Genomic DNA, 15189 nt, shown 5'->3' with positions numbered 1-15189 from the left:
CCAGGTTATGTTCAGCACGTGGCACTGCACCTTCACCCCAGCTCTTCACTGACTTTGTGTTAAAAATGTGGTCTATAAGAGCCCTCAGCCATATATTGAAGCTGAACATGAATTCAGAGGGAGGAGCCAGGATGCTGCCTGCCAGGCTGCTGTGACTCCTTTTCAAGAACTGCAACACTTGTCCCAAATACATGACAGTAAGCCTATCCCTGCCAGTCACTGTGACAGGGCGAAGCACAGCGTGAACTCTGCATCTCATGCAGGCTTGATCTCCTCACACGCAACGAAGACTCGAGTATCTGTAGGAAGTTCCAGGGGGCTGTGACGAGAAGACCGAACGCGTAAAAAAATGTGAGTGTTACTGTAAAAAACTTGAATAACTACTGACATTTCTTAGATTGTATTGGTGTACTTTCTTGTAGCTTCTGTGATACATCATCATAGGCTTCTCACAGTGTTTAATAGTCAAACTAAAGCTGAGGAGATTACAGCACGGGGATGCTGTGGAAACAGTATGTGCTGGTGGGTGTGAACACCTAGCGCTTGTTGTGTGGATGGTAACGTGTGGATCAGAGGGCCGAACAGGGCAGGCTACAACATCTGCTGCTGGAGGATGAGAAACATGTCATGAATGTTCAGTGCCAGCAGGGATCTGCTCTAACTCAGCAACAGAAGCTGTGCTGCTGAACAGGAATAAGGAGATAGTGTCAATCTGAAATGACCCTCCCAAGTGGCTCAATGAAGATGTTCACACTAGGTGAAACTAAGAAAACTTTGAAAACTTAAGTGAACTCTTTACATTTTACTCCAACTTCTTTACATTGGATAAGAGCGTCTGCTAAATGACTAAATGTACATTCAGTTATTGTCCAGTTTCAAGCAAGCACATGACAGTACCACTGGACTAAAGTAGAATCGAGGCTCCGACAGAAACGCAACACATCATATCACACAAAACGTCATGTGCAAGTATCAGACCAACCCTAGCATTTCAAGTGATGCTCGACAGCACGACACCCACATAAACCCATCACAGTGAGCATGCCAGGCCTGTAAGAGGAGACCCGACCACCACTAGACGGAGACCAGCGGCCTGGGACACTGACCTGTCTCACACCCTTTTATTTATAAATCAATCCCCCCGCACAGTTGCTGGGCATGGCTGTTTTTCATGCCATACTAATATGGAAGTCCTAATGCCTGACTAGGCAAAGACATTCAACTCAGCGCACCCAGATGGCAGCCCATGCATAACTCACCTGATCTCGGGGAGTCAGGTGGCTGAGCGGTGAGGGAATCGGGCTAGTAATCCGAAGGTTGACAGTTCGATTCCCGGTCATGCCAACTGACGTTGTGTCCTTGGGCAAGGCACTTCACCCTACTTGCCTCGGGGGAATGTCCCTGTATTCACTGTAAGTCGCTCTGGATAAGAGCGTCTGCTAAATGACTAAATGTAAATGTAAATCTCAGGGTGTGCGGTTATGTGCGTTACACAGGATGCTCAGAGAGGGCCACTACAACGCACTTCCCACTAATTATCCATGTGAAATATATACATGGTAGATTTGAACCAATTAAATCCACAGGACTGAAAGGAGGAAGGGGTCATTGTTGAACGGACAGTGAAAATTTAAAAATTTTGTTAGCATGTGTGCAGTATATGCAACACTATACAACTTCACAAAAAATCTACAGATATTCTATACATTCATTACGCCTACATACTAGTCTGTGGGGAATAAACTGTAAACTCTGATTTGTAGACAAATAAGTAGATCGATTTACAGGATTCTTATATTACAGTTGCGAAAACCCACTGTATGATTACTTCTTTTTGTGTGGATGTCCTTTGATGTGGTTAACTCCTGTGGATATCAGGGAGTTAACCTAGCTTGCAGCTATCCTTTACAGCATGCGACTCATGTCACATTTTGGTGTTTGATAGATAGTTTTATGAGCTACGTGACCTACTGCAAGCAGAATTAGGCAGGTGATGTACTACTGCCTAGTAAGGGCATGCTAAGTATTCTGTGGTCACAGGAATTCTTGCATTCACAACCTCTCTAGAATTAGAGAACCACTTTATGACTAATATAGTAATCTGACCAAAAGAAACATACACACTACTTAATAGAAAAAGTTGTATGTGCAAAAGTCAAGTCTCCTAAATTCAAACCTGTGCTATTCAGATGCTTCAGAACTGTGGTTATTCTAACCATCTTCAAGGTGAATTAAATAATAATACCAAAGACTTCCTCTGTACAACCACATACATCCTTTTGAGATCCCGATGCATTCATAGTAATGTAGAAACAATGCAAGTATTTAAAAAGTCAACGAAACCTCCCAGCAAGAGTTATAACTCAGATAGAAAAGGACAGTGAAGTCATAAGTAATAACTCACATTTTCTACCATTCTAATATAGTCTTCAACAAGAGCGGAGTTTACACAAAATGTGTCAACATTAGATTCCTGTGGCAGACATATTGCCAGAATCCAGTGGTTGAAGCTGAGGGAAACGACACCTGTTGCTGACTAGGACCATCTGAAGATGATTAACTGTGCGTCAGAGAGATGAGGTTTCTAACTGTTACTTATAGCTGTCCACCAGGCACCTTCTGCTCCGGGCTCTCGCCCTGTCCTTTCTACAGACTCTCGCCCTGTCCTTTCTACAGACTCTCTCCCTGTCCTTTCTATAGACTCTCTCCCTGTCCTTTCTATAGACTCTCTCCCTGTCCTTTCTACAGACTCTCTCCCTGTCCTTTCTACAGACTCTCTCCCTGTCCTTTCTATAGACTCTCGCCCTGTCCTTTCTATAGACTCTCTCCCTGTCCTTTCTATAGACTCTCTCCCTGTCCTTTCTATAGACTCTCTCCCTGTCCTTTCTACAGACTCTCTCCCTGTCCTTTCTATAGGCTCTCTCCCTGTCCTTTCTATAGACTCTCTCCCTGTCCTTTCTACAGACTCTCTCCCTGTCCTTTCTATAGACTCTCTCCCTGTCCTTTCTATAGACTCTCTCCCTGTCTGTGTTTCCTTCTCCCTAAACAAGGCAGACTGCCTGGGATTGAGCGCCCAAATACACCACGATCCCGTGGTGCAGTTGAACCGGTGGAATGAATACTTAATTGTGCCTCGGAACCACACTATGAATTGTGTTCGGCATTGTGCAGCAATTAGTCTTCATGTTAGCTCACAGGAAATGAATCTCCCCCATCTATCTTACCGAACCCCAGCTCGTGTCTGAGCAGGGAGACATTATGGTGACGGCTCTGCTCCCTCACCTGCCTCTCTCTCGCTGTCGGCCTCTAATCTGAACCGTGCTGTTCCTCCAGAAAGAGAAAGCCCAGTCAGAAAAGCTGTTGTGTTTGACGTGAAAACAAGATTTCGAAGATGTCCAGGTTTAGGAAGACGAAGGACCCTGAGCCCACTGCTCCTGGGCAGGGTGAGCCACATTCATAAGCATCAAATCAACACATTAATATATCCTCGTATAGGTGTGTCATAACCTAATATCAAGCCCTGTACATCTCCTTGTTGGTGTACAGAGGAGGACAATGCTGGATTGTTAAATCAGGGTTCCCTCTCTCTTTGTTCCAGTGGCCATCAAGAAGAGGTCGAGGGTTCCCGGGGTGATGATCACCCAGTATGTGGAGGAGATCCCAGAGGGGAAGAGCCACCCTGACTTCACCCGCAAGCCCATCGCTCTCACCATCCAGGAGGGTACAGTTCATCCACTCTAAGTCATATTCGACATCGCCACATTAAGCTAACGAAACCTAAAAACACTGATCACATTCGTATTACATTTGGTCATACTTTCCTTATATTGAAATGCTTCCATAAACATCACATCATGTGCTCTATGTGCACAAACACACAAAGAACAGATGTTGATACTGATACTCGAACACCGCATTTCTTCCGCTACTTAAGGTAAACTAGCGATTTTCAAGGCGATCATGACTGGAGACCCCACTCCCTCTGTGACCTGGGCGAGGAACAACGGCGAGGTGACGGACCCTGACCGGTACCAGTCTGTTTACGACGAAGCCTCTGGGGAGCACTCACTGCAGGTGTGGAAACAAACACCAAAACAAACTCCTGCTAAACAATGTTCAGTACTGACAAGAGGTCTTGGGCTGAGGGCAAAACGCAAAGTATAATTGTGTGTGTGGGGGACGACGACCCAGAGACCGAACTCTAACTTAGCACTGCGTGGAAACCCTCTCTCATGCCCTCTCAGATGCCAAACGTAGCTCCCGATCAAGCAGACACGTATAAATGCTTCGCCACTAACGATTATGGACGAGCTGTTGTCACTGCTGCCCTCAATGTGATCGAAGGTGAGATTACTCTCATTATTTTTGTTGTAAACAGTAATTACACCTTAAAAAAAAGGTCTCAAAAGAGCATTCTAAACTGCTAAACTATATATTCTGTACTGTATATTATAAAAATCTAATACTTGTTATATACAAGCATGTTTCACTGATTCTTTACCGATGTGTCTTTAATCTAATGATTTTCCTTCAAGTTGGCTATAAGAAAAGTCGGGCTTTGCAAGAAACAAGAACAGGTTTGTTTTTATTTTTTACACAGGCCATTCCATTAAAATTGACTTTTTATTCATTTAGCTGACGCTTTCACCAAAGTGACATAACTAGTGCATGCATTGTAAGTGCATCTTTAAGTGCAGTCTAACAAGATGAATGAATCCCAACCCAGCTGTTAGAGAAGTGCCTGAAGATTTCAAAAAGACCTTAAAGGCAAGGTAAGAACAAGGCAGGTAGATATGTCATGAAATATGTCTATCTTGTTAAGAGCCTTTAAGTTAACACTTGGCTTGCTTATATTTGTTCCAGGGCCGATGGGCCGATAGAGAAAAAGAAAGTGATCGATGACAGTTTCTGGGATCTTCTGTTGAGCGCCGATAAGAAAGATTTTGAAAGTATCTGCTCTGAGTACGGAGTCACTGACTTCCGCTGGATGCTGAAGAAACTGAATGAGAAGAAGAAGGAGAGAGAGGAGGAGCAAGCTAAGGTTGGTGTTGGATCTCCTTATATCATCAAGACCCTGTACTGACAGTCAGTAATCATTCTCAAGATAAATGTTTATGCCTCAGACAACAGCGACAAGACATAAGAACAGACTAGAACGTGCTCTGTGTACTCTGAAAATGAGTAATGTTCTCCAACAGTTCATTGAACAACTCAGCAACTTGAAGCCCATTGAAATTAAACCTGGAGGGGGTGCGCAGTTCGAATTTGAAATGACGCTCAAAGACCCAAACAGCAAACTCTTCTTGTTCAAGGTAAGCTTGAGTAATGTATGTGGTATTTATATATACAGTATATACAGTCTATCATATTGATTCATGATATTATTCTGTAAAATGTAAAGCCTAATCAAATGTCGTCGTACAGGATGGAGTGATGGTTGCATTTGATTGCGACACAGAAGTAAAGCATAATTTAAAGAAAGTTGGCAAGAAATACATGTTCAACATCAACGACCTGAACCCTGAGGATGCTGGCCTGTACCAAGTCATGGTAGAGGGGGTGAACATCTTCTCTACTGACTTCAAAAGTAAGATCACTCTCTGACGAGTCTGTCCCCTCGTTAACATGATCAAGGGCGTATGTTCGATCATACATTGATCCATACAGGTTTATTGATCCGTATGTGTTTATTGTTTGCACCTTCCGGCCACTGTAAACTGATTCTGAGGGCCTCATTTACTAACAGGATTGATAGTAAAGGTTGAGGTTTGATAAATACCACGCAAAATGTGGAAATAAACCGTGCGCTATTTGCGGTTGGGCAAAGGGGCAGATTAAGCTGCGGTCGCAATGTTAGTAAATGAGGCCCTGATTCTCTGATTCTGACAAGGGTATTTATTAGACATGTCCCATCCTGTTATTGAAAATTGAAAATAAGACCCCCCCCTCCCATTTTTATTAAGAAAATCATATTTAACGGCTGCATCCTTAGTTATAAGGATCCTTAGTTATAAATCCTACCTACATTCAAAATCATACGCCCCTGAATATGATGTATGGTGTTTGTGCACAGACTGCACATTCCAAACCTGTCCATTTGTCTGTGTATCATACAGTTCCTACCGTCGACTTCCTGGTCAAGATCCAGGAGGTGAAGGCCACGGAGAGAGAGGACGCCGTGTTTGAGTGTGTGCTCGATCATCCCATGACCAGGATCCAGTGGATGGGGAAGACTGTTCCCTTGGAGCAAGGAGAGAAATATGACATCACCGTGTCAGAGGACATGCTCATTCACAGACTGGTCATCAAAGACTGCTTGCAGCTGGACAAGGGCATCTACGCTGCAGTGGCAGGAATAAAGTCTTGCAATGCTTGGCTTGTTGTTGAAGGTAAGATTACTTTCAACAATGCTTGATGCCACCAAGCCAGCATGCAACATTACTTAACCCTCGTGCTGCCTTCGGGTCACATGACCCAAAGGTTCATAACGAACCATCGCTGTGTTTACCCAATTTTACCCAATACAAAAACAAATAAAAATAATTTTCTTTTAACCTTCGCAATGTGGGGGGTCTGAGACAGCCCAACGGTTAAAAGAAAATGCTTCACTTTGTTTTTGTATGCGGTAAAGTTGTCGCAATACGACGGTGGGTCACAATGACTGATGGGTCAGAATGACCCGAAGATAACACAAGGGTTAACTATACTATGCTAAACCTAAACTAAAATACTACTCAGTAAGTTCCACGGATGTCCTACCCTAACACTGTGTGTTATCATAACATACTAACCCTGCTCATGTTATGGTCCTTAAACAGCTGATAAGGACCCTAACAATCGTGGAAAGAAGGCCGTCCGTAAGACAACCCAGGCGGGCGGGGGAGCAGACCTGGCCAAGGTCGCCCAGGAGCAGCAGGGCAAGCTGCAGAAGGAGAGAGAAGAGATGATAGAGGTGGTGATGCAGGCCCAGGCGGAGAAGGCGGCCGCAGCTGAAGAACAACCTGAACCAGATCCGGCAGCAGAACCAGCAGCAGAACCAGCATCAGAACCAGCGGAACCAAAACCTGAGCCTGTGGAAGAGCCAAAGGTGGAAGAACCGGAGGAGGAGGAAGAAACGCCCACGGAGAAGAAGAAGAGAGTGAGAACTGGACCCCTGATCCCAGACACAGTCATAGGTGAGAGTAGACTGATCTGTCTGGCTGTCTCTCTATGTCTGTCTGTGTCTAAGTGTCCATCTATCCATCTGTCTAATTTTATATCAATCTATCAATCCATCCATCCCAGTTTAGTGGGATACCCTGTGCACTACCATGATACTGCAGGTAGAATGGTGAAAGCCCGATGTTGACACAGGGATTGTTCCTCCCTGGTCCTGACACCCCTGTTCTCCAGATCCAGGAGTCCACTTCACCACAGGGCTGTCGGACATCACCGCTGTCATCGGCACGTCTGCAGAGCTGGTGTGCAAGCTGAGCAGCGAGGACTGCGATGGCGTCTGGTACAAGGACGGAGAGGAGGTGAGGAGGAAGATGGAGTGAAAATATGCTACTGTATAGCTTGATAAATCCATGAGAGAGATATACAAATTCAAACAAATGTACCTTAATGAAACTGAAACGGTGCAGTAATCTCTTTAAGGTTGTAATTATGTATTTTGTGTCCCATTCCAGATTACAGCATCAGATGAAATCTCCCTGGTTAAAGATGGGTCTTATCACAAACTCATAGTTAAGAGCTGCAAGGAAGAGGACACAGGGAAATACCGCTTTGAGGCAGACGGGCGCAAAACAGAGGCCATGTTGACTGTGGAGGGTAAGAGTCTCTTTGTCTGTCTGCCTGTCTGCCTATCTATTTATATGTACTGTATTTAGTGTACAGAGACATGAGTCTCTATAATATCTATGTGTATAATATTTCACATATGGCACCTGCCTGTTTCAGACCCTCCCAGGATCAACCTTGATGACCTGGCAAAGTTCTCGGAGCCTGTCATCATCAGGACGGGCCAGAACGCCACCTTTAAGCTGCCCTTCTCGGGCCGCGAGCCCATGAAGATCCAGTGGTACAACGAGGGCGAGGAGCTTCTTGAAGACTCCAACATCAAGATCGAGAAGTCGTTGTCTCAGAGTCGCCTTCTGCTCAGCAAGTGCCCACGCAAAAGCAGCGGGGAAATCAAGATCAAAATCAAGAACGAGTGTGGAACTATCGAGGCCTTATCCAGGCTTATTGTACTGGGTAAGCAGCGCACATTTAATCAATACCACAATAAAACCCACCACATGCCATTCCTGACAAGAGAAATATGATAGATAAAGATACATTATCTTTAATAAAATAAACATCTTATTTCATATCTTATATATAAAGACCTCCAATAACAAGATAAATAAATAAGAACATGCTTCAGTAACTATTGTTTTCCCACAATGTTTTGGGCCCCAGACAGACCCACCCCTCCCCTGGCCCCTGTGGACATCATCGAGAGCTCCTCGTCCGCTGTGGAGTTCAAGTGGAGGCCCCCCAAGGACGACGGTGGCTCCCCGATCACCAACTACCTCCTGGAGCGGCAGCAGCTGGGGAGAAACAGCTGGAACAAGCTGGGGCAGATCCCGGCAGAGCCCAAGTACAGGGACACGGACGTGGACCATGGCAGGAAGTACTGTTACCACATCCGAGCCGTGACGGAGGAGGGCATCAGTGATATGATGGAGACGGACGATCTCCAGGCCGGAACTAAAGGTGGGTCACTCGTCTCTCGTGTCATTCCACATGAAACGCTCGCTCCTCTGTCTTGTGATTGTGTTGTGTCCGGGTGCCTCAGAGGTATAAACCAAGCCTATATTGGATTCCTTGGTGTAAGTGACCTGAGGTCAACTTCCATATCTGCTGAATTTATGTCTGTACATTTGGCTGGGTGTCAGATGTAGTTGTGTTATTGTCATGTAGCGTATCCCGGAGCCCCTTCTGTTCCCAAAGTGGTCAGCGCCTTCAAAGACTGCATCAACCTGGCCTGGTCTCCTCCCTCCAACACTGGAGGCACCAACATCCTGGGTTACAACCTGGAGAAACGCAAGAAAGGCAGCAATCTGTGGGGGCCTGTTAACCAACCAGACGAGCCTATCAAAGGTGTGTCCGTTTGAATGTTACGCCTAATTAGTATGTTCCCGAGCGTGAAATGTGAAACGTATTTATGTGACTGCGTTCAATTCAGCGGCAACTGTTTGAAGGTTTTTTGTTTCCGCTCTAATTATGTTTTTCAGCCATACTCTAGGCATGCTAAAAAGCCAGAGAAATTACTGTGTTTTGATCCTTCCCTATCGTGTTGTCATGCCCACAGAGAAGAAGTGCGCAGTAAAAGACGTTGTTGAGGGAATGGAGTACGAGTTTCGTGTCTCGGCCATTAACATTTCAGGAGCAGGAGAGCCAAGTGCCCCGTCTGAATTTGTAATCGCGAGAGACCCAAAGAGTAAGTTACCGTGACAACCAAATAAATGTAATAAATAAATAAATGTTTGAAGAGGCAGCACATATTTACTCTGTGTGTGATCCCATAGCACACAGGCCCTTTGCACGATGAAATTACACTTTCTGTGAATAAAAACGTCTGCGCCACGGTTCTGATCACATATTGTTCTGTTATTTTTCAGAGCCCCCCGGTAAAGTGATCGACCTGAAGGTGACAGACTCCACCTACACCACCTTGTGTCTGTCCTGGACGAAGCCCAAGGACATCGAAGGGGTGGAGGACGAGGCCAAGGGCTACTTTGTGGAGATCAGACCAGCAGAGAACCCTGAATGGGATCGCTGTAACTCCAATGCCATCACCATGACGTCCTTCACGGTGAAGGGCCTGAAGGCCATGGCCATGTACTGGGTGAGGGTGATCGCCACCAACGATGGAGGGCAGGGACAACCCCAGGAACTGGACAACTACATCATAGCGATGCCTCCTCCTGGTGAGTGACAGCAACAGACCTCACAAAGTAGATATGGCTATGCTACTGTGTGTGAAACAATGTCCAGAGTTCAAGCTACAAAAAAACATATGTTGTGTCATATCATAAATATTAATCCTAATGCTAAACATCACTAAGCCCCATGCTAACTAAGCCCCATGCTAACATGTGCTTTCTCCCAGTGAGACCAAGGTTCACTGATGCTAAGATGAAGAGCTTCATGGTAGTGAGAGCTGGCAACTCTGCAAGAGTCAACATCAACTTTGAGGTTCTGTGAAATCAATCATGCAAAATCTCAAGCATGTAAAGCATTTAAATAAATCTTCCCAGTGTTGCTGCACAGTGGAGGCCACAGTCTGACAAACATGTCACGTCTGTCTGCCTTTTTATCAAAGTCACATATGCTGGATGCCAGTAGTCCCATTGCTAATGTGTGAAATAGCAAGAATAAGACAAAAGTCCACACTAAAAAGTGTGTATAAGGGGTGTGCATGTTGAGATTTCATCAAGAGAAACAGAGATTGACCCTAGCGCTGACCCGTGTGTTTGATTGCAGGCCTCTCCGATGCCAAACATCACCTGGCTGAAGGATGGCGTTCCCGTGTCGAAGCGCGTCACCGCCAGCAACGCCGACACCACATCCCAGATGCTCATCCCCTCGTCCGAGCGCTCCGACACGGGCATCTACACCATCGTGGTCAAGAACATCGTTGGTCAGGACACCTTCAGTGTTGAGATCAGAGTCACAGGTACACTGAAACAAGCCACCTGATCACGAAGGGGCGTAGGTTTGTTTGTGGGTGAGACCGCCCACCAACCCCCAATGAGAATGTGACTTGTGTTCTTAATCTGCGCCATGAAATGATCTACTTCTTCTCCTTTGGTTTTATTGGCAGACTACCAACCTGTTTAAATCCCTTTGAGCCTGTAATTGTTTGTCATCTTCCACTAACAGACACGTTTGCAAACACTTAGGTTAGAGCACTAAAACTTATTTAAGATAATAATTCATAATAATTCAATTATTAATTGTTTTATTATTATTTTTAGGGGTGCTGAGATGAAATTTAGGTGTGCTTGAGCCCCCCTAAAATAATCTAAAATAGCCACTGATTTGTAGTACGTTGTAACCCAGCGAGTGATGATGTATCTGACCTTCTCCCAGACGACCCCAAGCCTCCAGGCCCGGTGGAGCTGGAGCAGAACGTCCCTGGAACCGTGACCGTGTCCTGGACTCCCTCCCCAGACGAGAAGAGAGACGACAGACTGCACTACATGGTGTCCAAGAGAGACTCCATCAAGCGCACCTGGCAGACTGTGGCCGACCGCCTCTTCAACAACAACTTCACGGCCATCAACATCATGGCCGGGAGGGAGTATAGCTTCCGGGTGTACGCCAAAAACGACATGGGCCTCTCCGCTCCCTCTAATTCACCAAACTGGGGGGAAGTGAAAATAAAAGGTTAGTAGGCTATTCAAGACAGCTGTGTTTGTCCTTTAAATCGGCAGCAGAACAATTACGATTCAACAAAAATTGTATATTTAAGCAACAGCTCACGACATGCCGTGTTATAGGCTTGTTATCAGAGCGATTTGTCTCGGGTTGATAAAAAAATCATTATCACAGTTAATAAGGGCCGTTGTTCGATCAGATGCAAAATTGAACTTTTATGAAACGGTCAGTTTGGCAATATGAAAGTGATAGACACTTAAACTTAAATCATTTTAAAATAGACCTACGGGCTCATGTTCATAATAAAACAGGCCCTCCTGGCTGCACACATTATGACATTAGTGCGAAGCCGTTGCAATGCAACACACACACTACTGTAGTAGCAAGCTAGTAGCACTACTACAGGCTGGCATTATTGACTTCATTATTTGGCACTTAGTTACATAGCTAACTTTGTTTGTTAGATAGTTAACAATCGTAGGTCAAAGTTTACCCTAGAGTCTTTCAATTAAGTTAGTTAGCTAACTTTGAGTGTTAGCCCGCTAGCTAGAGCTAGCTAACTGTCGTATTTTGATAGGCTAACAGGCGAGGATTGATACTGAATTGTGTAAAGGTACCAGACTTTTGCTTTTAAATTTTAAAGTGCCAAACGCTTGGCACTTTAAAATTTATTTTTAATAATTTGTATTACTTGCTTGAACTCCAACAAAGTCAGTGTACAGTCACAATTGCAATCCAGCATAAATACATGTGTATACTGTTGTACAGATATATAGATTGTTTACATAGGGGAAATGTTAAATAGGCTACATGACATGACTGAAGTGAATAGGAGGACAGATGAGCACATTGATTGAACACATTTTTCATCCAAGTCTTATTAGCCACTTCACCTGCTTGACATAATGATTGATGATGACTAATCGGTTACTTCCCTATTATCTAATGCTCCCTACAGAGAAGTTCTCTCTGAGTTTACCCACGTCCAAAACTGTGACCTTGGAAGTCGCGCCATCCTTCCTGGTTCCTTTGAAAATGCACAACAGTCCTGAGAGTTACGAGTGCTACATGACTTGCGCCGTGAGAGGGGACCCCACACCCCACGTCACATGGTACAGGAACAACATCAGCCTCAACACCAACACCAACTACTACATCTCCAACACCTGTGGGGTTTGTTCTATGACCATCCTGAGAGTCGGACCCAAGGACACCGGAGAGTACAAGATCATCGCCGAGAACCCTCTGGGAAGGGCAGAGTGCGCCACTAAACTCACAGTGAAAGGTAACAGGCCATGTCCAATAAAAATTCTCAGTTGATCTACTAGAGCATAAATCTTTTTGCAATTTGACATTTGTACTTGAATTTCATCTTCTTTTGTTTTTCAGACTGATGTAGGTAGATAGTCTTCCATCCTGGCATCTGTCCCGCTAACCTGATCAAGACGTCTAGATGAGAGTTATAGGCAAGATACAACACAGTAACTTCTGTAAGAGAATCGAGGTTAGGTGATGTGTTGCTTTCAGTGTTGGACCCATATCTGGTGCTTGTTTCCTGAAGTGTTTCCAAAAATGTGCAGTAAACTGTAGTTGACATAATGTTGTAGTTAAGATAAATGCTTTGTTGATAATCTGTTAAATATGATTTCAGTAGATAGTGTGACAACTTGGGTTTATGACCAGAAGCTGTGAATATCCTTTGTTTGTGACTTTTCAGCAAATCAGCAATCTCTATCAAACATAGGTGTATTATACAGTATAAGTATTGTAGGTCAAATAAACATATTTTAAGGAAAAATAAAATGTCAAGTTATCATATATGTCAAGTCATCCCCAAAACCAATATAGACATACATGAATTTGCTGGGTCTAAGGAGGATATAGTAAGACAGGCAAACTAAGGCCCTCGAGGACTCCAACCAGCCTCAGAAACTTGTGTGCTGTTGTCACACTGGCTTTGCTTTTGTTTTGCCAACTGTCACAAGGCTTCACATTTCTCTTTTTACTGCGAGCATGCAGTTATGTTCTTTCAGGGGATATTGTGAGTTAAAATTGGAACGTCATAAATACATGGAAAGTCATAAATGATTTGAAATTCACATGCGTGACCTTGTAAACATTCAGTTATTTCTCAGAGTTCTACGTCTGGAGAAATGCTAACATTGTGAGTAAGAGTGCAGGGTTTCCTTCTGGTTATTGACACAGGAAACAACAAGTGTTTATTAGGGCATATGTGCACGACACACTGACGTTTAACAGCCTATAACTGTCTGAGAAGACCCATCTTCACTTTCTCTGTCACACGCAGAGGAAAGTCCTCTGTAAAAATAGTTAGTGCCACAGTGAAGCAGCAACGATCAGAGTAACGTAAACTATTAGACACTATATCTTAGTTCTGGATAAAGCAGTGTTAATCTGCCAATTATGTACTCAGAAATTGGTCATGTGCTTGGTTACTCGTTTACTATTTTGGGCGTGCATTTACATACATATCAAAAGGAAATTACATCACTTATGGTACTAGTCAGATAACAACCTGTTAACAAATGGAAAGAGTGAATTGGGGCTCGTGTGAAATTCGTTGTGTATGTCAAGTTGTTGAGCATTGTGATGCACAGTCATATTCATAGCTCTTGAGCTTGGTGACCCGTGTAATAAATACCTTCAAGAACATCAAGAGTCTCACTCTCAAGCTCCCATGCCTGTGTTCCCTCAGCATTCCGGAAGGCAGGCGTCAACTTTTATTGCATTTCCTGAAATACCCACAACGCACAATCAATCGTGCTCGGACCTAGCATGACTGTGCGTTTAAAGGAATACAATGAGCCTGACCCCTGGTTTTACGATCCAGAGGGCTGGGAGCTGTGGGAGCGGCAGCCATTTAAGGGCCCGTCCTGCAAGCTGCTGCCTTCTGTGTGTTTCTGGCTTCTCACCACACAGACACAACATTCTGAAACACTAACCTCATGTGTAGTTTATTCTCCTTGCAAGCAAATCAGTCAATTAGTACAATTAGTAATAATAATGTAATTTGTTTCACCACTACTAATATTGCTACTCCTGGGCTTACTGATAACAACATACCAATAGTAGTTGTTATCATACCGTATAATAGTACTATTAATTATAGTACTATTATAGTACTATTCATCCACAATGATAATCATTCTCAATCAAAAAAATAGATGGCATAGATAATTGACTAACCTTGTCCTTGGCCACAGAAGCACATAGCAAACTTCTGATTCATCGATCCCCAAAGCGTGATGTTTTCCAGGTGATTATTCATTCCAGCCTGCAGCCCCTTGGCAGCTCTAGGATTCTAATGTTGTTCTCCTGTGAGGATGTTTCCTATAATTTCCACATCTGTCACCAAGCAGATGCTTGTCGCTCATTGTTTACATCAAAACAAGAACAAAAACACACAAGGAAACTGACAAGAAACCTGGATCACCCATACGGTTGCAATCACGTTCAGCTTCAGTTGATTGAGAGGATGCAACCTGCCACTGTGTTGAAATCGAGTGTTCCAGTTCAACGTGTTTCCTCGCCTCTTGCTTTCTTGTCATTTCATAAACTGTACAGCGCTGCACCTGCATAATGCAGCTCACCTTCAAGCTTATCAAACCTTTTTATGTTATCCTTGGAGAGGCTATAAGACAAGAAAATACATGAGAAGAACCAGGTGCACTACTCTGTGATCACATGACCATCTAGGTTTCAGCCTCATAGTACTCCCTAGAAGAGCTATCGTTTGTTTCAGCATGTCGATACAGACGC

The 15189-nt window shown here is 44.2% G+C and overlaps 1 protein-coding gene across 1 annotated transcript; it reads left to right on the top strand.

Annotated features, from left to right (window-relative positions):
• The first annotated feature begins 220 nt into the window (after positions 1-220).
• igfn1.3 (immunoglobulin like and fibronectin type III domain containing 1, tandem duplicate 3) lies at positions 221-14082 on the top strand. The gene is made up of 24 exons (XM_067260440.1): positions 221-351; positions 3334-3443; positions 3599-3721; positions 3935-4074; positions 4245-4344; positions 4536-4577; positions 4727-4772; positions 4864-5041; positions 5199-5312; positions 5425-5587; positions 6117-6389; positions 6819-7175; positions 7393-7517; positions 7671-7812; positions 7942-8235; positions 8443-8739; positions 8947-9126; positions 9338-9466; positions 9648-9956; positions 10139-10224; positions 10513-10705; positions 11122-11418; positions 12368-12694; positions 12799-14082. The coding sequence occupies exons 2-24, from the start codon at positions 3392-3394 to the stop codon at positions 12801-12803; spliced, it is 3972 nt and encodes a 1323-aa protein (XP_067116541.1). The 5' UTR covers positions 221-351; positions 3334-3391; the 3' UTR covers positions 12804-14082.
• Positions 14083-15189: the final 1107 nt, after the last annotated feature.

Source organism: Osmerus mordax, chromosome 1 (genome assembly GCF_038355195.1).
Source record: "Osmerus mordax isolate fOsmMor3 chromosome 1, fOsmMor3.pri, whole genome shotgun sequence".
Lineage (NCBI taxonomy): Eukaryota > Metazoa > Chordata > Actinopteri > Osmeriformes > Osmeridae > Osmerus > Osmerus mordax.
Note: the sequence above shows the minus strand (reverse complement) of the source record. Positions and strands in the feature narration are given on the sequence as shown.

Bases quoted from the DNA above. Each gene is read 5' to 3' on its own strand.
- igfn1.3 (XM_067260440.1), top strand. From the start codon at position 3,392: ATGTCCAGGTTTAGGAAGACGAAGGACCCTGAGCCCACTGCTCCTGGG. The intron at 5,042-5,198 runs GTTGGTGTTGGA...GTTCTCCAACAG, and splicing joins GAGAGGAGGAGCAAGCTAAG to TTCATTGAACAACTCAGCAA. The intron at 10,706-11,121 runs GTACACTGAAAC...ACCTTCTCCCAG, and splicing joins TGTTGAGATCAGAGTCACAG to ACGACCCCAAGCCTCCAGGC.